Source organism: Pteropus alecto, unplaced genomic scaffold (assembly GCF_000325575.1).
Source record: "Pteropus alecto unplaced genomic scaffold, ASM32557v1 scaffold34, whole genome shotgun sequence".
Taxonomy (NCBI): domain Eukaryota; kingdom Metazoa; phylum Chordata; class Mammalia; order Chiroptera; family Pteropodidae; genus Pteropus; species Pteropus alecto.
Genome location: NW_006435763.1, coordinates 6,465,742 through 6,483,402, shown reverse-complemented (window position 1 = coordinate 6,483,402; position 17,661 = coordinate 6,465,742). Strand labels below are relative to the sequence as shown.

General features: G+C 41.8%; 1 protein-coding gene across 1 annotated transcript in view; it reads left to right on the top strand.

The window, feature by feature from the left end:
• TMC7 (transmembrane channel like 7) overlaps nt 1-17,661 on the top strand; it is a 31,342-nt gene that overhangs the window by 525 nt on the left and 13,156 nt on the right. The window contains 7 exon segments of the mRNA XM_006927005.3: nt 759-907; nt 3,333-3,500; nt 7,031-7,113; nt 11,353-11,498; nt 14,718-14,865; nt 16,169-16,342; nt 17,442-17,599. Of these exon segments, the coding sequence (XP_006927067.1) occupies nt 778-907; nt 3,333-3,500; nt 7,031-7,113; nt 11,353-11,498; nt 14,718-14,865; nt 16,169-16,342; nt 17,442-17,599 (1,007 nt within the window). The 5' untranslated portion in view covers nt 759-777.

The window sequence follows — 17,661 nt, the reverse complement described above, 5'->3', positions numbered from 1 at the left end:
AGTGTGGAGTATGAGTGTACCAGCCAGCTATGCTGTGCAATATGTCACCCCACACTTTAAATACTTAAAACCACAGCTGCACAAGTCTGCAAGTCCGTGCTGGGAGGTTCTTCTAGTTCCTATCATGAGCTGCGGTCAGACAGGTGGCTCTCCTGATCTGGGCTCGGGGTCACCTGGCTGCAGACAGGTCTGGGGTGATGTCATCCTCCAGCGGATTAGCTCAGGTTTCTAAGCGTGGCAGCAGCAGGCATCCCAAGAGAGGAGCGGAAACCTGTAAGACTTTTGGAAGCCTGAGCTTAGAACTGGCACTTCTGCATTCTGTGGTTCAAGCAGATCACAGGGCCAGTCCAGAGCGTAATGTTTTTGCGGCTCATCTGTGTTGTGACATGTCCCAGCACTTCGTTCTTTCTTCGTGGCTGAATGACATTCTGTCGTGCGGCTATAGCTCACGTTGTTGATTCATTCATCTGTCGACGGACGTTCGGTTTGTTTCCACCCTTTGACTGTTGAACGTTCCAGAACGACTTTTTGTTTGAGACCCGTTTTCCGCTCTTTGGGGATAGCTGCCTAGGAGTGGGATTGCCGGGTCACGTGATAATTCCACATTTCACTTTTCGAGGAGTGGCCACACCACTTTACATTCCCACCCGCAGCGTCTGAGGGATGCAGGGTTTCCACATCCTCTCCACTAGGGTTTCATTTGATGCTGAGGCTCGGCCGTGCTACCGTGGTCACTGGCATGTGCATTTTTAATGCAGGGACATTCAGGAGACCCAGATGAAGTATTTATCCGAGTGGGACCAGTGGAAACGGTACAGCAGCAAGTCTTGGAAGAGGTTCATAGAGAAGGCTCGCGAGATGACGACGCACCTGGAGCTGTGGCGGGAAGACATCCGCAGCATAGAAGGTACCACGCTCCACACGCTGTAGAAGCCCCCAGTGCCTGGGGGGAAAGGGCACCTCCATCTTCACCAACCTTCAGCTGAACTAGCATTTCCTTCCACGATAAATACGAATAACACCGCAGCTAGGATTAGCGGAACCTGGGTCTTTGTCACCAGGAAAATCACAGATAGTCTCCCGCCCCTTTCCAAGATGCCGTTATCTTAGAAAACCATTTCTGCTCATCACTACTTTGAAATTACAGCCGTTATTAGATCTGCCCCTAGCTCTCGTTATTTAATGTGTTAGTGAAGATGCTCATGTATTATTCTGTCACAGGTTTGGTTTTTAATATGATGATAACCACATGTTCATTTGTATTTTGTGCATCTAAAACATGATCCTGAGACGGGGTTCATTAGACATCCAGAGACTGTCACAGGTGCCCAGGGCCCTGAAGATAATAAGAATCTCTACTCTTTCATAATGGTGACAATTAGGATACAGTATTGCATTAGGAAGCTTGAGCTGCTGTGACAAAGTACTATAGACTGGGGGGCTTACACAACAGACATTCATTTTCTTAAAGTTCTGGAGACTGAGGTTTAAGATCAGGCCACCGTCTCACTGTGTCCTCACATGACCTCTTTTTTTTGTGCATTCTCAAGAAGAGGGAGAAAGAGAGAGAGGCTCTCACTGGTGCCTTTTCTTAAATGGGTATGAATCCCTTCATGAGGGACCCACCCTCATCTAAACTTCATCACCTCCCAAAGGCCCATTTCCAAATACCGTCCCATTGCGGGTTAGGGCTCCATCATATGAATTGGGGCAGGGGGACCCAATTCCTTCTATAGCAAGTATACAAGAATTGGAAGTTGTGCCAAAATATAACATTGGAAAAAAACATTCCAACATCTGGGTGACATAGCAGAGCCAAGGAGAAAAAATACCTTTTTGGAGTACAGTTTCTATCATAAAGCAAAACGATTTACAAGCACCTCCTCAAAACTGCTAAAACAAATTTTATGAAGTTTGTAAGGAATGTAGTAGGATCTATAGAAGAAATTGTCACCCCTGTTATTGCTATTTTAAGACCTAAAAAATACCACTGTGATCCATTCAATGAACTACTCTTTTTTTTTGGTGGTGGTTTAATTGGGAGAATATAAACATTTCTAAGGGGTTTCATTAGACACTTAGAACTTCAGCCACCCACTTTTGAAATTTAAGCGAACATCATGTTTGGAGTAAAATATAATAAAAGCAAACCTTTACTGAACCTTCCCTATGAACCAGGCCTTGTGTTAAACATTTTACTCGTATTAATTATCTCAGTTAATCCTCACAGGAGCCTTTCACGTAGGTATTTATCATTTGCATAGCTCAGAGAAGTTAACATACTTGTGTTCACTGGCTAGGACAAGGCGGACCCAGAATTTGAACCCAGGCCGTCACACTTTGGAGCCCGAGGTTTTAGCCGCCATGCCCAGCTTCCTCTCTTGTTAAGTGGTGGCTTTTCTGGAGAGTTTCATTCACAAAGTGCTTGTGTATTGCAAGGTCATTTCCCCTTGGGGACCTGGGACCTTGATTTTCTCTTCAGTGACTCCAGTCCTGTGATTTCTTGGCTGGCCAGGTACTCATCTGGCAGAAAAAGGAAGATGCGATAGTCTAGCTCCTTGCCTCTGGCAAGGTTGCCGGGTTTCGAGAGAAGCAAATTGTGGGTCTCTTATATCTTCACTCATAGAAGATAAGTTCTTCCCCCCGCTCCGCCCCCTGCAAGAACAAGCAGACAGCCTCACTCTTTAAGTGCTCTTTGTCTGTTCTTTGTAAATTTAATCATTATCTGGTGGAAGATCCACTTTCTATTTGAAAATCAATGAATTTAATTCATTACCTTAACAGAATAAAGGAGAAAAATTATATGATTATCTCAATAGATGCAGAAAAAGCATTGGTACAATTCAGTTCTCATTCTTAGCAAGGAAAAAATAGATGGGAATTTCTTAATCTGGCAGAAAAATATCTATAAAAATCCTTCAGCAACTCTTATACTTAGACCCATAGAACAGGATAGAGAATTCAGAAACAGATTCAGAAGATACATGTATAGTCAATTACAGAAATACTATTGTGATTCATTGGGGGAATGGATGGCCTTTTCTATAAATGGTGCTGCGTCAATTAGACACTCACATGAGAAAAGATTACTGAGTCCTCCTTCGCATTCTCAAATGGTTAATTCAAGAGTTAAGTGTAGATTTACAAGCTAAAGATTAAACCGTTAGGAAGTAGAACCTTTAAGGTTCTACCAACAGTAGAAAACAACAAATGTTTCTAATTCCTTCCGCCACCAAGATTCCTCCAACTTCAGCCCTCTGCAGCTGATTGAGTCTACGGTGGGTAGTGGGTCAATCTGCCTAGCCGATGATGTTTGGATTTTTTTTCCCCAGGGAAATTTGGCACTGGGATTCAGTCCTATTTCTCCTTCTTGCGGTTTCTCGTGTTGCTGAATTTGGTGATATTTCTCATCATCTTTATGCTGGTTTTGCTCCCCATCTTGCTCACCAAATACAAGATCACCAACAGCAGCTTTGTGCTCAATCCATCCAAAGCCGTGGGTGAGTCTAAGGCCTGGTTTGCCCAGAAGAGTGTATCGTCACTGCACACCTGGCTACCATGTTTCCTTCTGTAGGAATCTTTACGTTCTTGGTGTTGGGAGACTGTATTAGTTAGGATGGGCTAGGTTATGCTGCAGAAACAAACGACCTCATAACTCTCAGCACCTAATAACCACAGAGATTTTTTTTCTTGCTCACAGTACCTGTCCATCACTAGTTAATGGTAGCTTTGTTCCCTATTGTCTTCAGTCTGGAGCCCAAGCTGATGGAACAGCCTCTATCTGGACCATTGACTGTCACTATGTTCAAAGGAAAAAGAGCCATGACAAAGATACTGACTCCTAAAGCTTCTGCCTGGAGATGACACATGTCATTTCTGCCACATCTCAATAGCCAAAGCAAGTCACTTGGCCACTCCCGAGTTCAGCAAAGCATTTGGGAGCCGAACTGCAGGGTCAGAAAGGGGAATATTTAGCAAACATAATACAATCTCCTCCAATGTTTTTATTTTAAGACTTTCATCTCCAATAATGGTGATGCTTAGGGCTACCCTTTATTAAACACCAATCACGTGTCAATGGCCAGTGCTGGACCTGTGTTTTCTTACTGAATTCTCAACGTAAGTCAGATCTTCTGGGCATTTTGTTTATTCAAATGGGGAGAGCTTCGGTCGTTCCACAGACATTCAATGACCCTCTAGTACCAGGGTCTGTGATAGGGGGGTTAGATGTGGAGACCTCATGCTTCACCTGTCACATAACTCCTTTCCTGGAAGAACTGTCCTCTAGGATCACTTCTGTGTCCCTGAACATTTCCCCTCCTCATATTTATTTGTCTCAATTCTATCACACCCCAAAATATAATAGGAATAATGTGGAAACCTTGACTTAGTTCAGGGCACTGGCGCTCACAGAGTGCCTACTGTATGCCACATACTACATTCTCATGTTCTAATATGTGCATTTTACAGATAAATGTTACCTGCCACTATGTGAAAACGTTGGGTTCATTTTCAAGGCCCGGCTCTGCGAGTGGATTAGACTTTCTGAGCCTCCGTCTCCTTATGCATAGAATGGAAGTGCTAATTTAAATAGTGGGACAGTTATTTCATTATCAGATAGCACCTCACTAATTAATAGTCGGCTCATTAATACTTGGCTCATTAATAAAAAATAATACTTATTATTTAAACTATAAATAATTGAAAACAATACTATAAATTCTATATTGTTTAATATAGAAAATAAAAACAAAGAATTATCATTTAAGCAATACTCATAATTTAAAAATGAGTATTCAATAAGATAATAGAGTGCTTAGCGCATGGAAAGTGCTCAATAAACGGCAGCTGTTTTTTTTTGTTTTTTGTGGTTTTTTTTTTTAGTATTATGTCTTTCTAGAGGAACTGCAAGCCATTGCCTCTCTCATGTGAGTTTGGAGCCTGGACACTTAACCCATAGACCCAACTGCCTGTTCACTTCTCTCTTTGGCCATAAGCAGGGCCTCGGTCGGCGGGAAACCACCCTCTGGAGAAAATGCAGTGCGACTCTATAAGTGTGGCCACCACACAGCCCTTCTTTCTCATCACTGTTTTCTCTGATTATGTCCTCTCCCTGCACACACATGTGCTTTTTTTAGAAAACTTACCTGGTAAACGTTATCCCTTAAGAAAAGAATCGGAGTCTCCCTCTTCCTTTTCTTCACCTTTCATCCCTCCTTCATTTCAACAAGTGTTTATTGAGCACCTACTGTGTGCCAGGCCTTGAGCCAGGCACTGAGGCTACCAGAGGGAACATCACACCTGGACACAGGAGGCTGAGGGGTCCCTAAAGCTCTCTGTGAAGGCAGGGGCATTTAAGTGGAGCCCAGGAAGGCAAAGAGTAGGCAGCTGTTGAGCTCAGGGAAACGTCTTCACGCAGAGAAACAGCATCTGCAAAGGTTAAGAGCTGGGGAAAAAAACATATTAGAGAAACAAAAAGCTTGGCCATGGTGGGTTGGCAAACTTTTCCTGTAAAGGGCCAGATAGCAAATATTTTGGGCTTTGCAGGCCACACAGTCTCTGTTGCCAGGATTCAACACTGCCACAATGGCTCGAAAGTGGCCAGCGACAAATGTCATGAATGAGCGTGGCTATGTTCCTATAACTAAGTATTAACAAAACAGGTGGCTGGCCAGATTTGGCCCATGGCCCTCTAGACTTGAGGGTTGCAAGTGAGGAGTGGAGTAGCAGACATCTCGTTCCATTTTCCTGGCTCCTCTTCAACTGGGATGATTGTCTCCCTCCTCCCGTCATGGAATATCATGTCCATACAACCATTTGAGCACCTCCTAGAAACCTAAAAGCTACTTGCCTTTTTTTACCTCTTGATGGCGAGCTTTTCAAGGGCAGGAACTGCTTCTTACTCATCATTTTGTCTCCAACATCTACCTGGTGCGTAGCGACCAAGCTATGATTGTTGAATGAATAAACAAACACATGCATGTTAGAACGGTAAAACGGTAGAGCTGGGAAATCGGCCTTGAAGGAGCTAGTTCAACATTCTCACTTTAACGAAGGAGAAACTCCAGCCCAGAAAAGGAGGGATAGTTTGGATTATTTTTTCCAATTTGTCGCTCCCTCGTAATTGCGACCCTGTAGGGCCTCTCACTGTGGGTGGAGAGTGCTCCCCGCTCCGTTGATATTGCACGTGGCCACGTGGCTTGTGTTTGTCTATTGGGGTGTTAGGTTGAAATAGCTTCGTGTGGCTTCCCTTACGAGATGAGCCATGAGGAGAGCAGCTCCCAGGTGAGCCATTTCCTCTTTAGTTTGGGCCCCAGAATGGAGTCACGTGGAGCAGACCTGAGCCCAACTGGAAGCCCTGCAGTCCATCCTGGCTCAGCCTGAATCAGCCGAATGAACTCCGACTGCAGATCCATGAATGAGAAAATAAATGGCCAGTATGTTAAGTCGCTGAGACTGCGAGGTTATTTGTTACACAGCGATAGCCGACTGATAACAGAGCAAGTAAATTAGTTGTTCAAGGATAAGGTAGTGTCACTAAAGTTGGTATTCAAGTAATTTCTTGGTCAGTTATATGTATGTAAAGAGATGTATTTTTCAATGAAACTGCATGTTTATTTACACACACGTAGAAATCTTTTAAAATTGGATTACGCAAAATGGAATAACAATTATATCAATCACATATTCCAGAATATGTGTAAACATGAACCCCAAAACACGGAACACCAATATAAGCAGAAAACATGTTCTGTAAGTGGACCCACATACAAAAATGTGTAGAAAAAACATCTATCCCTAAAGGTTTGGGATGAATAAGGAAAGAGAGATGCTACCGTACTTGGTACGCTGGAGTTTGTTCTGCAGTAGAAAATCACAACTATATTAACACATCCATACACAAATATGCCCATATATATGACATATGTATGTGTGTATATGTATAATGCATGTATGCACAAAGTGTGATAGACGAGTTATAAAGACTGTAAAACTGTTTCCACTGATGGTCTTTTTTTTTTTTTTACAGATATTCAATGCACAGTATACCCGATAAGTAGCTCTGGACTGATTTACTTTTACAGTTATATCATAGACTTGCTCTCTGGCACTGTAAGTACCATAATTCTGTACTTGGGCCCTCAGTACGCTGAGGATAGGTTAATTTAAACATCGGTTTCCCAAATATCTCCAGTAAGAGCCAAACACAGTATTGACACAAGTACCAGGAAAAGAAACAGGATTTGCAGTGACTTCATCTGCAAGGATGATGTTCACTCGGCCTGCTAGAATATACGGGAAATATGCTTTGTTACTTTCAGCTACTGCCCTTTTCCTGGTCCCTGCCACCTTTGTATTGACCTGCAGCAAAAGACTGAGTTCTCCCATAGAAAGAAGTTTCAGGGGAAATAAATCCACATAGAATTTATTTCATTTCTCTGACATCGAAAACCCTTAAATGTTGGGGTCCTAGACCACCTGGATGAAAGCTGTGGCTCTTCTCTCCAGAAAGTACACATACAGACATGCGTGGTACACCTGTGCACACATATGCCCATACATATATACAACATGTGCACACACACATACGCATTCCCTGAAATCTCTTAAAAGTCTGTTCAGCCCAGGTTAACACCCCCTGCTGTCAAGTGGAATTAGTCTCATCCTTCTTATAATAGTTCCAAAAGTTTTTTTTTAATTTTCCAAAAGATGATTTCTTGTGAACTTTCATTTTCTTAATCCTTTTTTTTTTTTCAACAAATAAGATCACAGCTATGAAAAATGACCCTCTCTGCCCTCTAGATCAGAGTTTTTCTACTTGGCACTGTAGACTTTAAGGGCCCGATAATTCTGTCATGGGTGGCTGTCCTGTGTGTTGTAGGATGTTCGACAGCGTCCAGTAGCAGTTCCACAGTTGTGACAAGTGAAAATGTCTCCAGACATTGCCAAATGTTTCCTGGGGGACACAATCACCCCTGGTTGAGAACTACTCCTTTAGATGTTTCGACAATACATATGTATAAAAATATCTTTCTGAAAGTTACAGGTAGTAAAATGCCATGTCATCGAATTTCCATCTTTCTGAATAAATAAGTAGAAAGTATTGAATCTGTCTATTGGGTTTGATTCTGAAGAAGTCGTTTTTACAGCTCTGATGTTTTTCTCAAAACAGCTGAGAGGAATTGTCATGTGGGTGTTGAAATGTCCACTGTGCAAGGAGAAATTCAGTGACTCACCCAAGGTCACACCGCTAGCGAAAATCGAATGGGATCAAATCCCAGAACTGCTGTTAGCCCCATTTCTTCAGAATGCATTCCCAAAGAGATATTTGTTTGTAGCTCCCCACACATCATAACCTTCTTCCTTATACGGAAGATTTTATAGGAGACTTAAATACACTCGATCATCAATGTTCAATAAAGTATGCATGATAAAGAACAGCCCTGTCCAAAAGAGTTTTCCACAGTGACGAGAATGTTCTGGGCTTTGTGCTGTAAAATGCAGTAGTCACTAACTCTTGAGCAATTGAAGTGTGGATAGTGTGGCTAAGACTGGATTCTAATTTTATTGTCAGTAATTTAAATTTAAATAGGCCTAAGAGAGAGAGAATCAGAGACATCTAACAATGGTTTGTCTTTGCTGAAAACATTTGAGCCAAGCTCCTTATCACATCAGAAAAATCATTTTCCTGGCCCAGTGGACCTTTGCCCTGTAATGCTACATTATTTTGAGGGAGAGATTGACCGAGCTGATATCCATCTAGGGCAATATAAATAGATTTTATATCTTTGGGCAAGTTTTTATGGCCTGCGTGCCCCGCCTTTGGGAGAGTTAAAAAGAAGATGGAATATTCTGTTTCTGCATTTTTTTCTATTAAACAATTTAATCATTTACTCAGATGTCATAAAAAAACATAGAATTTATAGACTTACAAGTGGAAGTACACCTCCCTAGAGGTCACCTAACCTTTAACACTCGGGTCACGGCCTTCTCGCCCTTTCTCATGCACTTACATGGTCTTGCTTAATACGTTACGATGTGAATTTTTCACCGTCTAGCCAGGCCCTTCCTGATGGACATTCAAATTGCTTCCATTTTCCTTCTTTATAAACAATACTGTGGTGAACATCTCTGTTCTCCTTATCTCTGCTTCTGCTTTTTGCATATTTCTTTTCTCACTCCCCTGGAATTTTCCTGCCACCCAAGGAGGAATTTGAGGTGTTCGATTATTCTTTCCATAAGAAGTCAAGAGACTATTCCATGCTATGTTTTTACATAGGTCACTTTTTTCTATCTTTTTATTTATTTTTTATTTTTGCTAACAGCTTTATTGAGACGGAATTTACCTATCCTACAACTCACCCATTTAGAGTGTTCAATTCAGTGGTTTTTTATGTAAACTCACTGAGTTGTCCGAGCCTGACCGCCGTCAATTTTAGAACATTTTCATCACCTCAGAAAGACATTTAATACTGTTTAGTTATCACTTCCCAATTCCCCTGACCAGCCAGAAGCAACCATTAATCGACTTTCTGTCTCTACGAAAAGCTTATTCTGGGCATTTCATATAAACAAAATCATATAACGTGCTCTTTGGTCTCTGGCTTCTTTCGCTTGGCACGTTTTTAAGGTTGATGCATATTGTAGCATCTGTCAGTCTTCAATTCCTTGTTATGGCCAAAAAAGATACCATGCTATGGAGATACCACATTTCGTGGATCCATTTATGATGGATATTTGGGTTGTTTCCATCTTTCGGCTATTATGGATAATGCTACAATGAACATTCACGTATATGTTTTCATGTGGAAATATATATTCACTTCTTCGGGAGTATATACCTAGGAGTGAAATCACTGAGTCAGATGATAACTCTGTTCAACTTTTTGAGGAACAGCCAGACTTTTGCAAAGTGACCGCAGCATGTTACACCCTCACCAGCACTGTGTGAGGTTTCTGATGGCTCCGTATACTTATCCACACTTGCTATTACCCGACTCTGACCATTTGTATATTTTCTTGGAATAAATATCTATTTTTATCCTCTTTCCATTTTTTAAAACCTGGATTATCTTTTTTATTATTGAGTTAAAATAGTTCTTTATCTATTCGAGACACAAGACCTTATCAGATAGATGATTTACAATATTTTTCTCCCATTCTTTGCATTGGCTTTCACTTTCTTCAGAGTGTCTTTTGAAGCACACGAGCTTTCGATTTTGATGAAGTCCAATTTATTTTTGCTTTTATTGCTTGTGCTTTTGGAGTCACATCTGAGAATCCGTTGTCAGATCCAAGGTCGTGAAGACTCAGCCCTCTGTTTTCTTCTAAGAGTTGTATAGCTTTGGTTCTTACACTTACGTCTTTGATCTATTTTAAGTTTACCTTTGTATATGATGCAAAGGTAAGGGTTCAAGCGCTTTTTCTTTCTTTCTTTCTTTCTTTCTTTCTTTCTTTCTTTCTTTCTTTCTTTCTTTCTTTCTCCTTCCTCCTTCCTTCTTTCCTTCCTTCCTTCCTTCTTCCTTCCTTCCTTCCTCCTTCCTTCCTTCCTTCCTTCCTTCTTTCTTCCTTCCTTCCTTCCTTCCTTCCTTCCTTCCTTTTTTTTAGCATGTGGCTGTCTGGTTGCCCTAGAACCATTTCTTGAAAAGACTATTCTTTTACCTTAGTAAAAATCACTTAACCCTAGATGTATGGGTTCATTTTTGGACTCAATTCTTTTCTATGGACTTATATGTCTGTTCTTCTGCTAGTTGTTTTGTAGTAAGTTTTGAAATTGGGATATGCGAGTCCTCCAACTTTGTTCTTCTTTTTCAAGGTCGTTTTGGCTATTCTGGGTCCCTTGCAATTCCATATGAATTTTAGGATTAGCTTGTCAGTTTTTACAAAGATGCCAGCTGGGATTCTGATAGGGATGTATTAAATCTATAGATCAATTTAGGGATTATTGCCATGGATATTTTTATTCATGAACATGGGATGTCTTTCCATTTATTTAGATTTTTAATTTTTTAAACAATGTTATATAGCTTTAAGAATATAGAATTTACATTTCATTTATTAAATTTATTCCTAAGTATGTTGTTCTTTTTGATGTTATTACACATGAAATTGTTTACTTAATTTTTTTTTTTTGGATCATATACCTGTGTATTTTTAATGCTCAGGTTTTATCTGTGTTTTATTCCCTGAACACCAACTGAGCATCCCTTATACCTCTGGAGTTGTTCCAGTATCTGGGGATTCGGGGATGAATAATGTCACCAGAATGTGAGTTCTTGAGGCAGAGGCTGGTTTCCTGGTTTCCTGCAGAGAACTCACCAATCTGACCTCATGCCGTTGGCTTCATTTCAGGGTTTCTTGGAGGAGACTTGCCTCTTTTATGGACATTACACCATTGACGGGGTGAAATTTCAGAACTTCACCTACGATTTGCCTCTGGCTTATTTGTTAAGCACAATTGCCTACCTGGCCCTGAGTCTTCTTTGGATAGTGAAAAGGTAAAGTTTTATCTTATCATTGTGTTTTATTTGAATAACCCTGATGGCTGGAGTTTTTTGGAGATCATGGACTGTGAGAGCCATTGCCCAAAGGATGAGCAGAGTCCAGGATTGGGCTTTGTGGGGAAAATATTTGTGAGTGTGTTGGAGGCTGTGGGGATTTGGAGGCAAGATATGGGAGCTGGAGCAGCACCTTGCCATTCTTTACTCAATCATTATTACATACATTCGCCAATGCCCTTCCCCCAACCTTTCTTTGATCTGGTGGGTATTCTAACCAGGTCTCTCTTGCGTTGTGTATGGCAGAAACCCAACTCCGACTAACTGGGGCAAAGGGGAATTGAGTGGCTCAGAGCACCAAAGAAGGGAAGAAACTTGAATTACAGATATGACTTCGAAACACCCAAAAGCAAGAGCTTCTTTATGTCTGATTCTCTTGGTGGCAGCTTCCTTACGTGGACCCTCTGGGTCACGAGTGCAGAAATCCTCTGAAAAGACTTGTTGGTTCTGCTTCATTCGGATACCCAACCCTGACCCTCCAACCGTGGCCACTGGGTTTGGGTCACATGAGAACATAGCATTTTCCATGGTAGACAGTGGTTTAGTGAGAAATGCTAGTTCCCAAGAAGAGAAAGCGAGGGATATTAATTTCTTTAATTACTAACGAACAACTTCCCAAAAGGTACAACCACCCAAACACAATAGAAGTTGTATATCTCTCTTGCATGAAGTTCTGAGTCAGGCATAGGTTACCGTGGTAGATTCCTTCTCAGGCATTCTGGGACTCCAGGTGGCCAAAGTTTAGCCATCTCCAGCATGTGGCTTTGAAGTTCCTCTCAAGGGCTGGGAGGGAGAAAATGACCATGGAGGAGTATCATGTGGACAGTGTTCGTGGGCTAGTGATATGCATCACTCCTGTTCCATTGGCTACAGCTAGTCACGTGACCATAGCTAACTGCAAGAGAGGCTGGGAAATGTCCCTGGCTAGCAGCCACTTCCCAGCACTAACACTATATTGTGGAAGGGGAAACACACATTTCCAATGGACGGCTTGGTGTCTTTGTCCCAAGGGGGTTGCTTGGCAGCCAGGGTCATGATGGGCACCTCTCTTACTCACTTTATTGTCCATGTGAGGGCTTGAGCAGTGCTACAAGCCAGGCATAGAAGAGACCAGGATGTTGGGGGTCCGAGTTTGCCCTCCGTGGGTCCACCACTGCAGAGAAAGCCCTAGTGTCCAGCTGGACACTCATATCCTGAGTCAGAAGCTGTAAGATGAAAATCGCCTGGTGTGTGTCCATTTCCCACCCAAATGGGCAGCGTATGGACAAGAAGGAGCAGTGGCTCATTTGGAGGGGCAGAGAGATGCTTGGGAAAGAAATATTGACCGATTGGGGTTCTGGCTTTGCTGCTCTGTGATGATGGCAGGGGCAGATGCAAGTGTTATGGACCCGCAGTTCAGACCATTTGGAAGGGCCCTCTTTAAGACAAAGAATAGAAAAATATCTTTGGAAAACTGTGAAAAAGTAAGAACACGATCACAGGAACACATGGCTAGAGGTGCTGCCGGGGCCTTGGAAGGGGCCCTGACAAGGAGATAAGCTTTATTAGCCAAAGAGTGAATCCATCTCCAGATCTTGCTTATGCTCCTCGCCCCAGGGCCTTGGTTGGTTTGGGGGGAAGATTGGAGAGAGGGCTGGCGTGACATAATGGGGAGATGCCTGCCGGGAGGACTAAGTGCTACAGAGGTGCAAAGAACAGGGACTTTGGGGTCCAGAGACCAAGGTTTGAATGGGACTTTACCTCTTTAAATCTCATTTTCTTCATCTATGAAATGTACACACCTGGTTGATGGGAAGATTCACTGAAACAAAGCAGGTAAAGAACTTGGCACTGGGCTTGGCACCTGGCAAAATTAATTAAAATTTAAATTAAATTAAATTAAAATTATCATCATCATCATCATCATCATCATCATCAAATTTGCCCCAGTCCTGACTCTTGGATTCTAGGGAAATAATTTTCTCTTCTCTGGACATTAGCTTTCTCTTCTGTTCAATGTGTGTTTGGTCTAAATTAGAGGTTTTCAGCTGGGATGGGGTCTCAGAATCACCATGGAACTTTATAAAATAACACATTTATGGACCCCACTTGAGACCAACTGAATTAAAAATCTCAGGGTCTGCAAACACCTGGGAGTCTGCATTTTAGAAAAGCATCCTTGGTGGTTCTGATATAAATTCTTTGCTGTGAACTTTTGGCAGAATGCCTGATCGCTATAATTCCTTCCACTTCTTATTGCCTTTCCAACTCACTGGCAAATCCTGAAAACACCCTCTTTGATCTACAGTGTGTGGCATTTGATGGATTTGTATCATCAAGTGCCAGGGTGTATTTTTTCCCTGAAAGCATTTGAATAAATAACAATTATGAAGTATACAACAGAGTTGTGTCTGACCTGAACAGGTGCTCACTAAATATTTGGTTAATTTACTATTTAAGTCATTTATTCATTCATGTATCCGTCAGTTGGATAGATTGGCTAGTGACCATATTATGGTCCAAGCATTCTAGACATAAATGTGGCAGGGCAGCCTGGGTAACTGTCCACAAGGAATCTAAAATTGAGTCCAAGTAAAAGGCTATACGCAATAAACAGATAAATAAGATAATTGTAGACTAGGTTCATTTCCATGAAGGAAATGAAAGAGACTAACTTGAAGTGGGAGTTGCATCTTTAGAGGGGTGGTGGAGGGGAAATTTGAGCCCAAATCTGAAAGATGGGAACGAGGCAGCCATAGCAAGAGGCAGGGGAAGAACCTTCCCGGGAGAGGGTAGCAGGAACTGTAGGTGCAAAGGCCCTGAGGCAGGAGCAGGGGTTTGTATGTTTATGAAAAGGAAAAAAAAATCCAATGTAGCAACAGCTACATAGAGTGGTCATATGGGAGGAGGGGCATCATGCAGGACCTCCAGGCGGTGTTAAAGAGTTCGGATTTTATTCCAGCTGTGAAGGGAGCCATTGGATAGATGGAAGGAAACGATTTTCAACAATGAGATGTCCAGTTAGCTGCCACGTATATTTAGGATGGTCCAAAACTTGGCCGTGTCAAAATGGGCGGCGAATGCAGCCATGTGTAATTGTTTTGTTCTAGACAAAGCCCATCCGTGGGCCTGAATTTCGTTGTGGTTCTTATACGAAGCATAATTGTGTTTCGGGGTCAGGTCAGTGGAAGGGTTCAAAATCAACCTGATCCGGAGTGAGGAACACTTCCAGAGTTACTGCAACAAGATCTTTGCTGGCTGGGATTTCTGTATCACCAACCGCAGCATGGCGGACCTGAAGCATAGCAGCCTGCGGTACGAGCTCCGAGTGAGTGCTGATGAGTTTTCTCTTGGTGGCTTCCTTGTAGCTTGCAGAGGAGCTAGGTGGGGGCCAGGTTGTCCCCAGCGCTTAGCAAGTTTCCTCTTTCTAGTTTTTGCAGAAAACAGCTTCCTGAGTTTGATCACCTTGGGCCCGAAGATGGAGCTGGTGAACTTGGGTTGGGAAGGGAGATGGGGACATGGCCGTAGGTGCGAGGACATGGTGCCTTCCTTCCATCCCTGTTATTTCTCTACTTCATGAGAACCCGTCACAAACATCGCTTACGCCAAGAGAAATACGACTAAGGACGGAATGCTCTCTATGAGTGGAGAGGATATAAAAAAGTAGAAGAAAATTTCTGAATGAATAAGGAGGAAAGGAGTAATAAATAGCATCACGATTGAACCTACCAGAAAAAGGGAGGAGGGGACAATTATATCAAAGCTTAATAAAATAAGACGGAAGAAATCAAATCAAATGTGTTTTCTGTTACACTAAATATGCACAGATTGAATTCTCCTATTAAAGCAGAGACTACCAGGTTGGGTTAAAAAAAAAGCCACCCACCTATATATACTGTTTAAAGAAATAACGCATATAATATATCGGTAATGTCATAAATAGGTTATATTTATATTTTCACAGTTATTGCAAAGTGTGATTGGATTCTTAGATAAAGGATCCTTTCTTGACTTAGGACTTTAGTAGAAACAAAAACTGCCTGAGCTTGATGTGGGAAGGTATGTTGGGGGAGATGAATATTTAAGGAAAGTCTTCCTACCATGTGCAATGATATAGGTGGACCTAGAGGTTACTATGCTGAGTGAAATAAGTCAGACAGAGAAGGTAAATATCATATGATTTCACTTATATTCAGAATCTAAGGAACAAAAAGAACAAACTAATCAAAAACAGATTCACAAATATAGTGGACAATTTGGTGACAGACAGAGAGGGGCAGGGGGATTTCAGGGGCTGGGAGAATGGGGTGAAGGGCTAAAGAAGTACAAATGAGTAGCTGATGGATGGTCACGGGGATGGGGAGCACGGCATAGGAAATGCAGGGAGCATTAATACGCTGGCGAAGTGGGGGGTCAGGGGAGCAATTAGGGAGATTGTTTTATGAACTATATAGATGTCTAACCAATGTACTGAAACTAATTTCAATAACTAAATTTATTAAAATAATAAGAAAAATATTTAAGGAAAGTCTTAAAGATGGAGAGGAAGGGAACGATGATGAATCAGAGGTTCCACCTCTAAATATCCCTTTACCCCCATGCTCACTAATTAAGTTTTCTTTGGTCCTCAGGCAGATCTGGAAGAAGAAAGAATACGACAGAAAATAGCAGACAGGACCTCAGAAGAAACTATACGAATTTACTCTTTGAGACTGTTTTTGAACTGTATCGTTCTGGCTGTTTTAGCAGCATGTTTTTATGCAATCTATAGGGCAACTATATTCTCGCAAGAACACATGAAAAAAGTAAGGACTCGGTGAAAGTCAGTTCACTTTTACTCTGGTTGGACCTTATGCTAAGTGTCTTGTAAACCTCTGAGGCAGATGCCATCCATCGCCTCTAGTTTACATAGGGGGATATAAACTGAGGTGATATGACAGAGAACCGAAAATCAGAGGTGACCAATTTCCACTTCATGGAACTAAAAAAACATCCCAAATAGAGTATTTAGGATACTCATTCATTCTAGAATTCACGATATTCAAATCCAGCTGGACTGCCCGATGCAATCCCCAACTCCTCTGCTTACTAGTTGGGGCCTCAGTTTACCTAAAATAACAGCGTTTTTAAAAACTCTAATTGGTCTAGTGGTTCCGCTTCATGAAATCAATCATCATGGGCTCAGGTTCCTTCCATCTTGTGGCTCTGCCATCCTTAGGATGTAGAACTCTTCTGTATGGTACTTGATAACTTGATAACTCACGGCCACATTTTAGCTAGTGGGAAGGCGATGGGGAGGGCACACCCCTTTCCTTCAAGGTCATGACTTCCACTCACATCCCTAGTCAGATGGCTGTACCTAGCTACAAGGGAGGGCAGAAATTTTAGTTTTATACTGGATAGCTATACTTGTGGCTAACTAGTCTATTATGAAAGAAGGAGAGAATGGCTTTTCTAAGTCAGTTAGAATTACAGCCTTGAAAATACTTTACACTGACTATTGATGCAGAATACATGGATTTTCTTTTTATACCTCACCCAAATTAATCCAATAGAGCTCATTTTTTTCTAGTAAGATACTCAGTCATGTTTCCTCTGTTCGAACACCCAAGGAAGGAGATGGCTTATAATTAGGAGCTATGCTGAATGATTTGTAAACCTCTCAAGTGGATGCCATCATCACTTCTATTTTGTTTCATTTTATTTTTTTGCTAATAAACATGTATAATTGAGTGCTTTTTTCCCTTCCAGTTTCATGGGGTATAATGGACATATAACACTGCATAGGCTTACGGTATATAGCGTAATGACTTGACTTATGTAGAGTTGAGTTCTTTTAAGGTCTACTCACTTGTGATGTAACTTTCCTTATTATACTCCTGACCAGTTTTGTTACCTTCATAGGAAATCGACAAGATGGTTTTTGGAGAGAACCTCTTGATATTGTACCTGCCTTCCATTGTGATCACCTTGGCCAATTTTATCACCCCAATGATCTTTGCCAAGATCATCCACTATGAGGATTATTCCCCAGGCTTTGAGATCCGGCTGACCATCCTCAGGTAATGCCTAGACATGCCAAGAGGATCACCACGTGCTTGCTCCCTTGCCCTTGGCAGACATC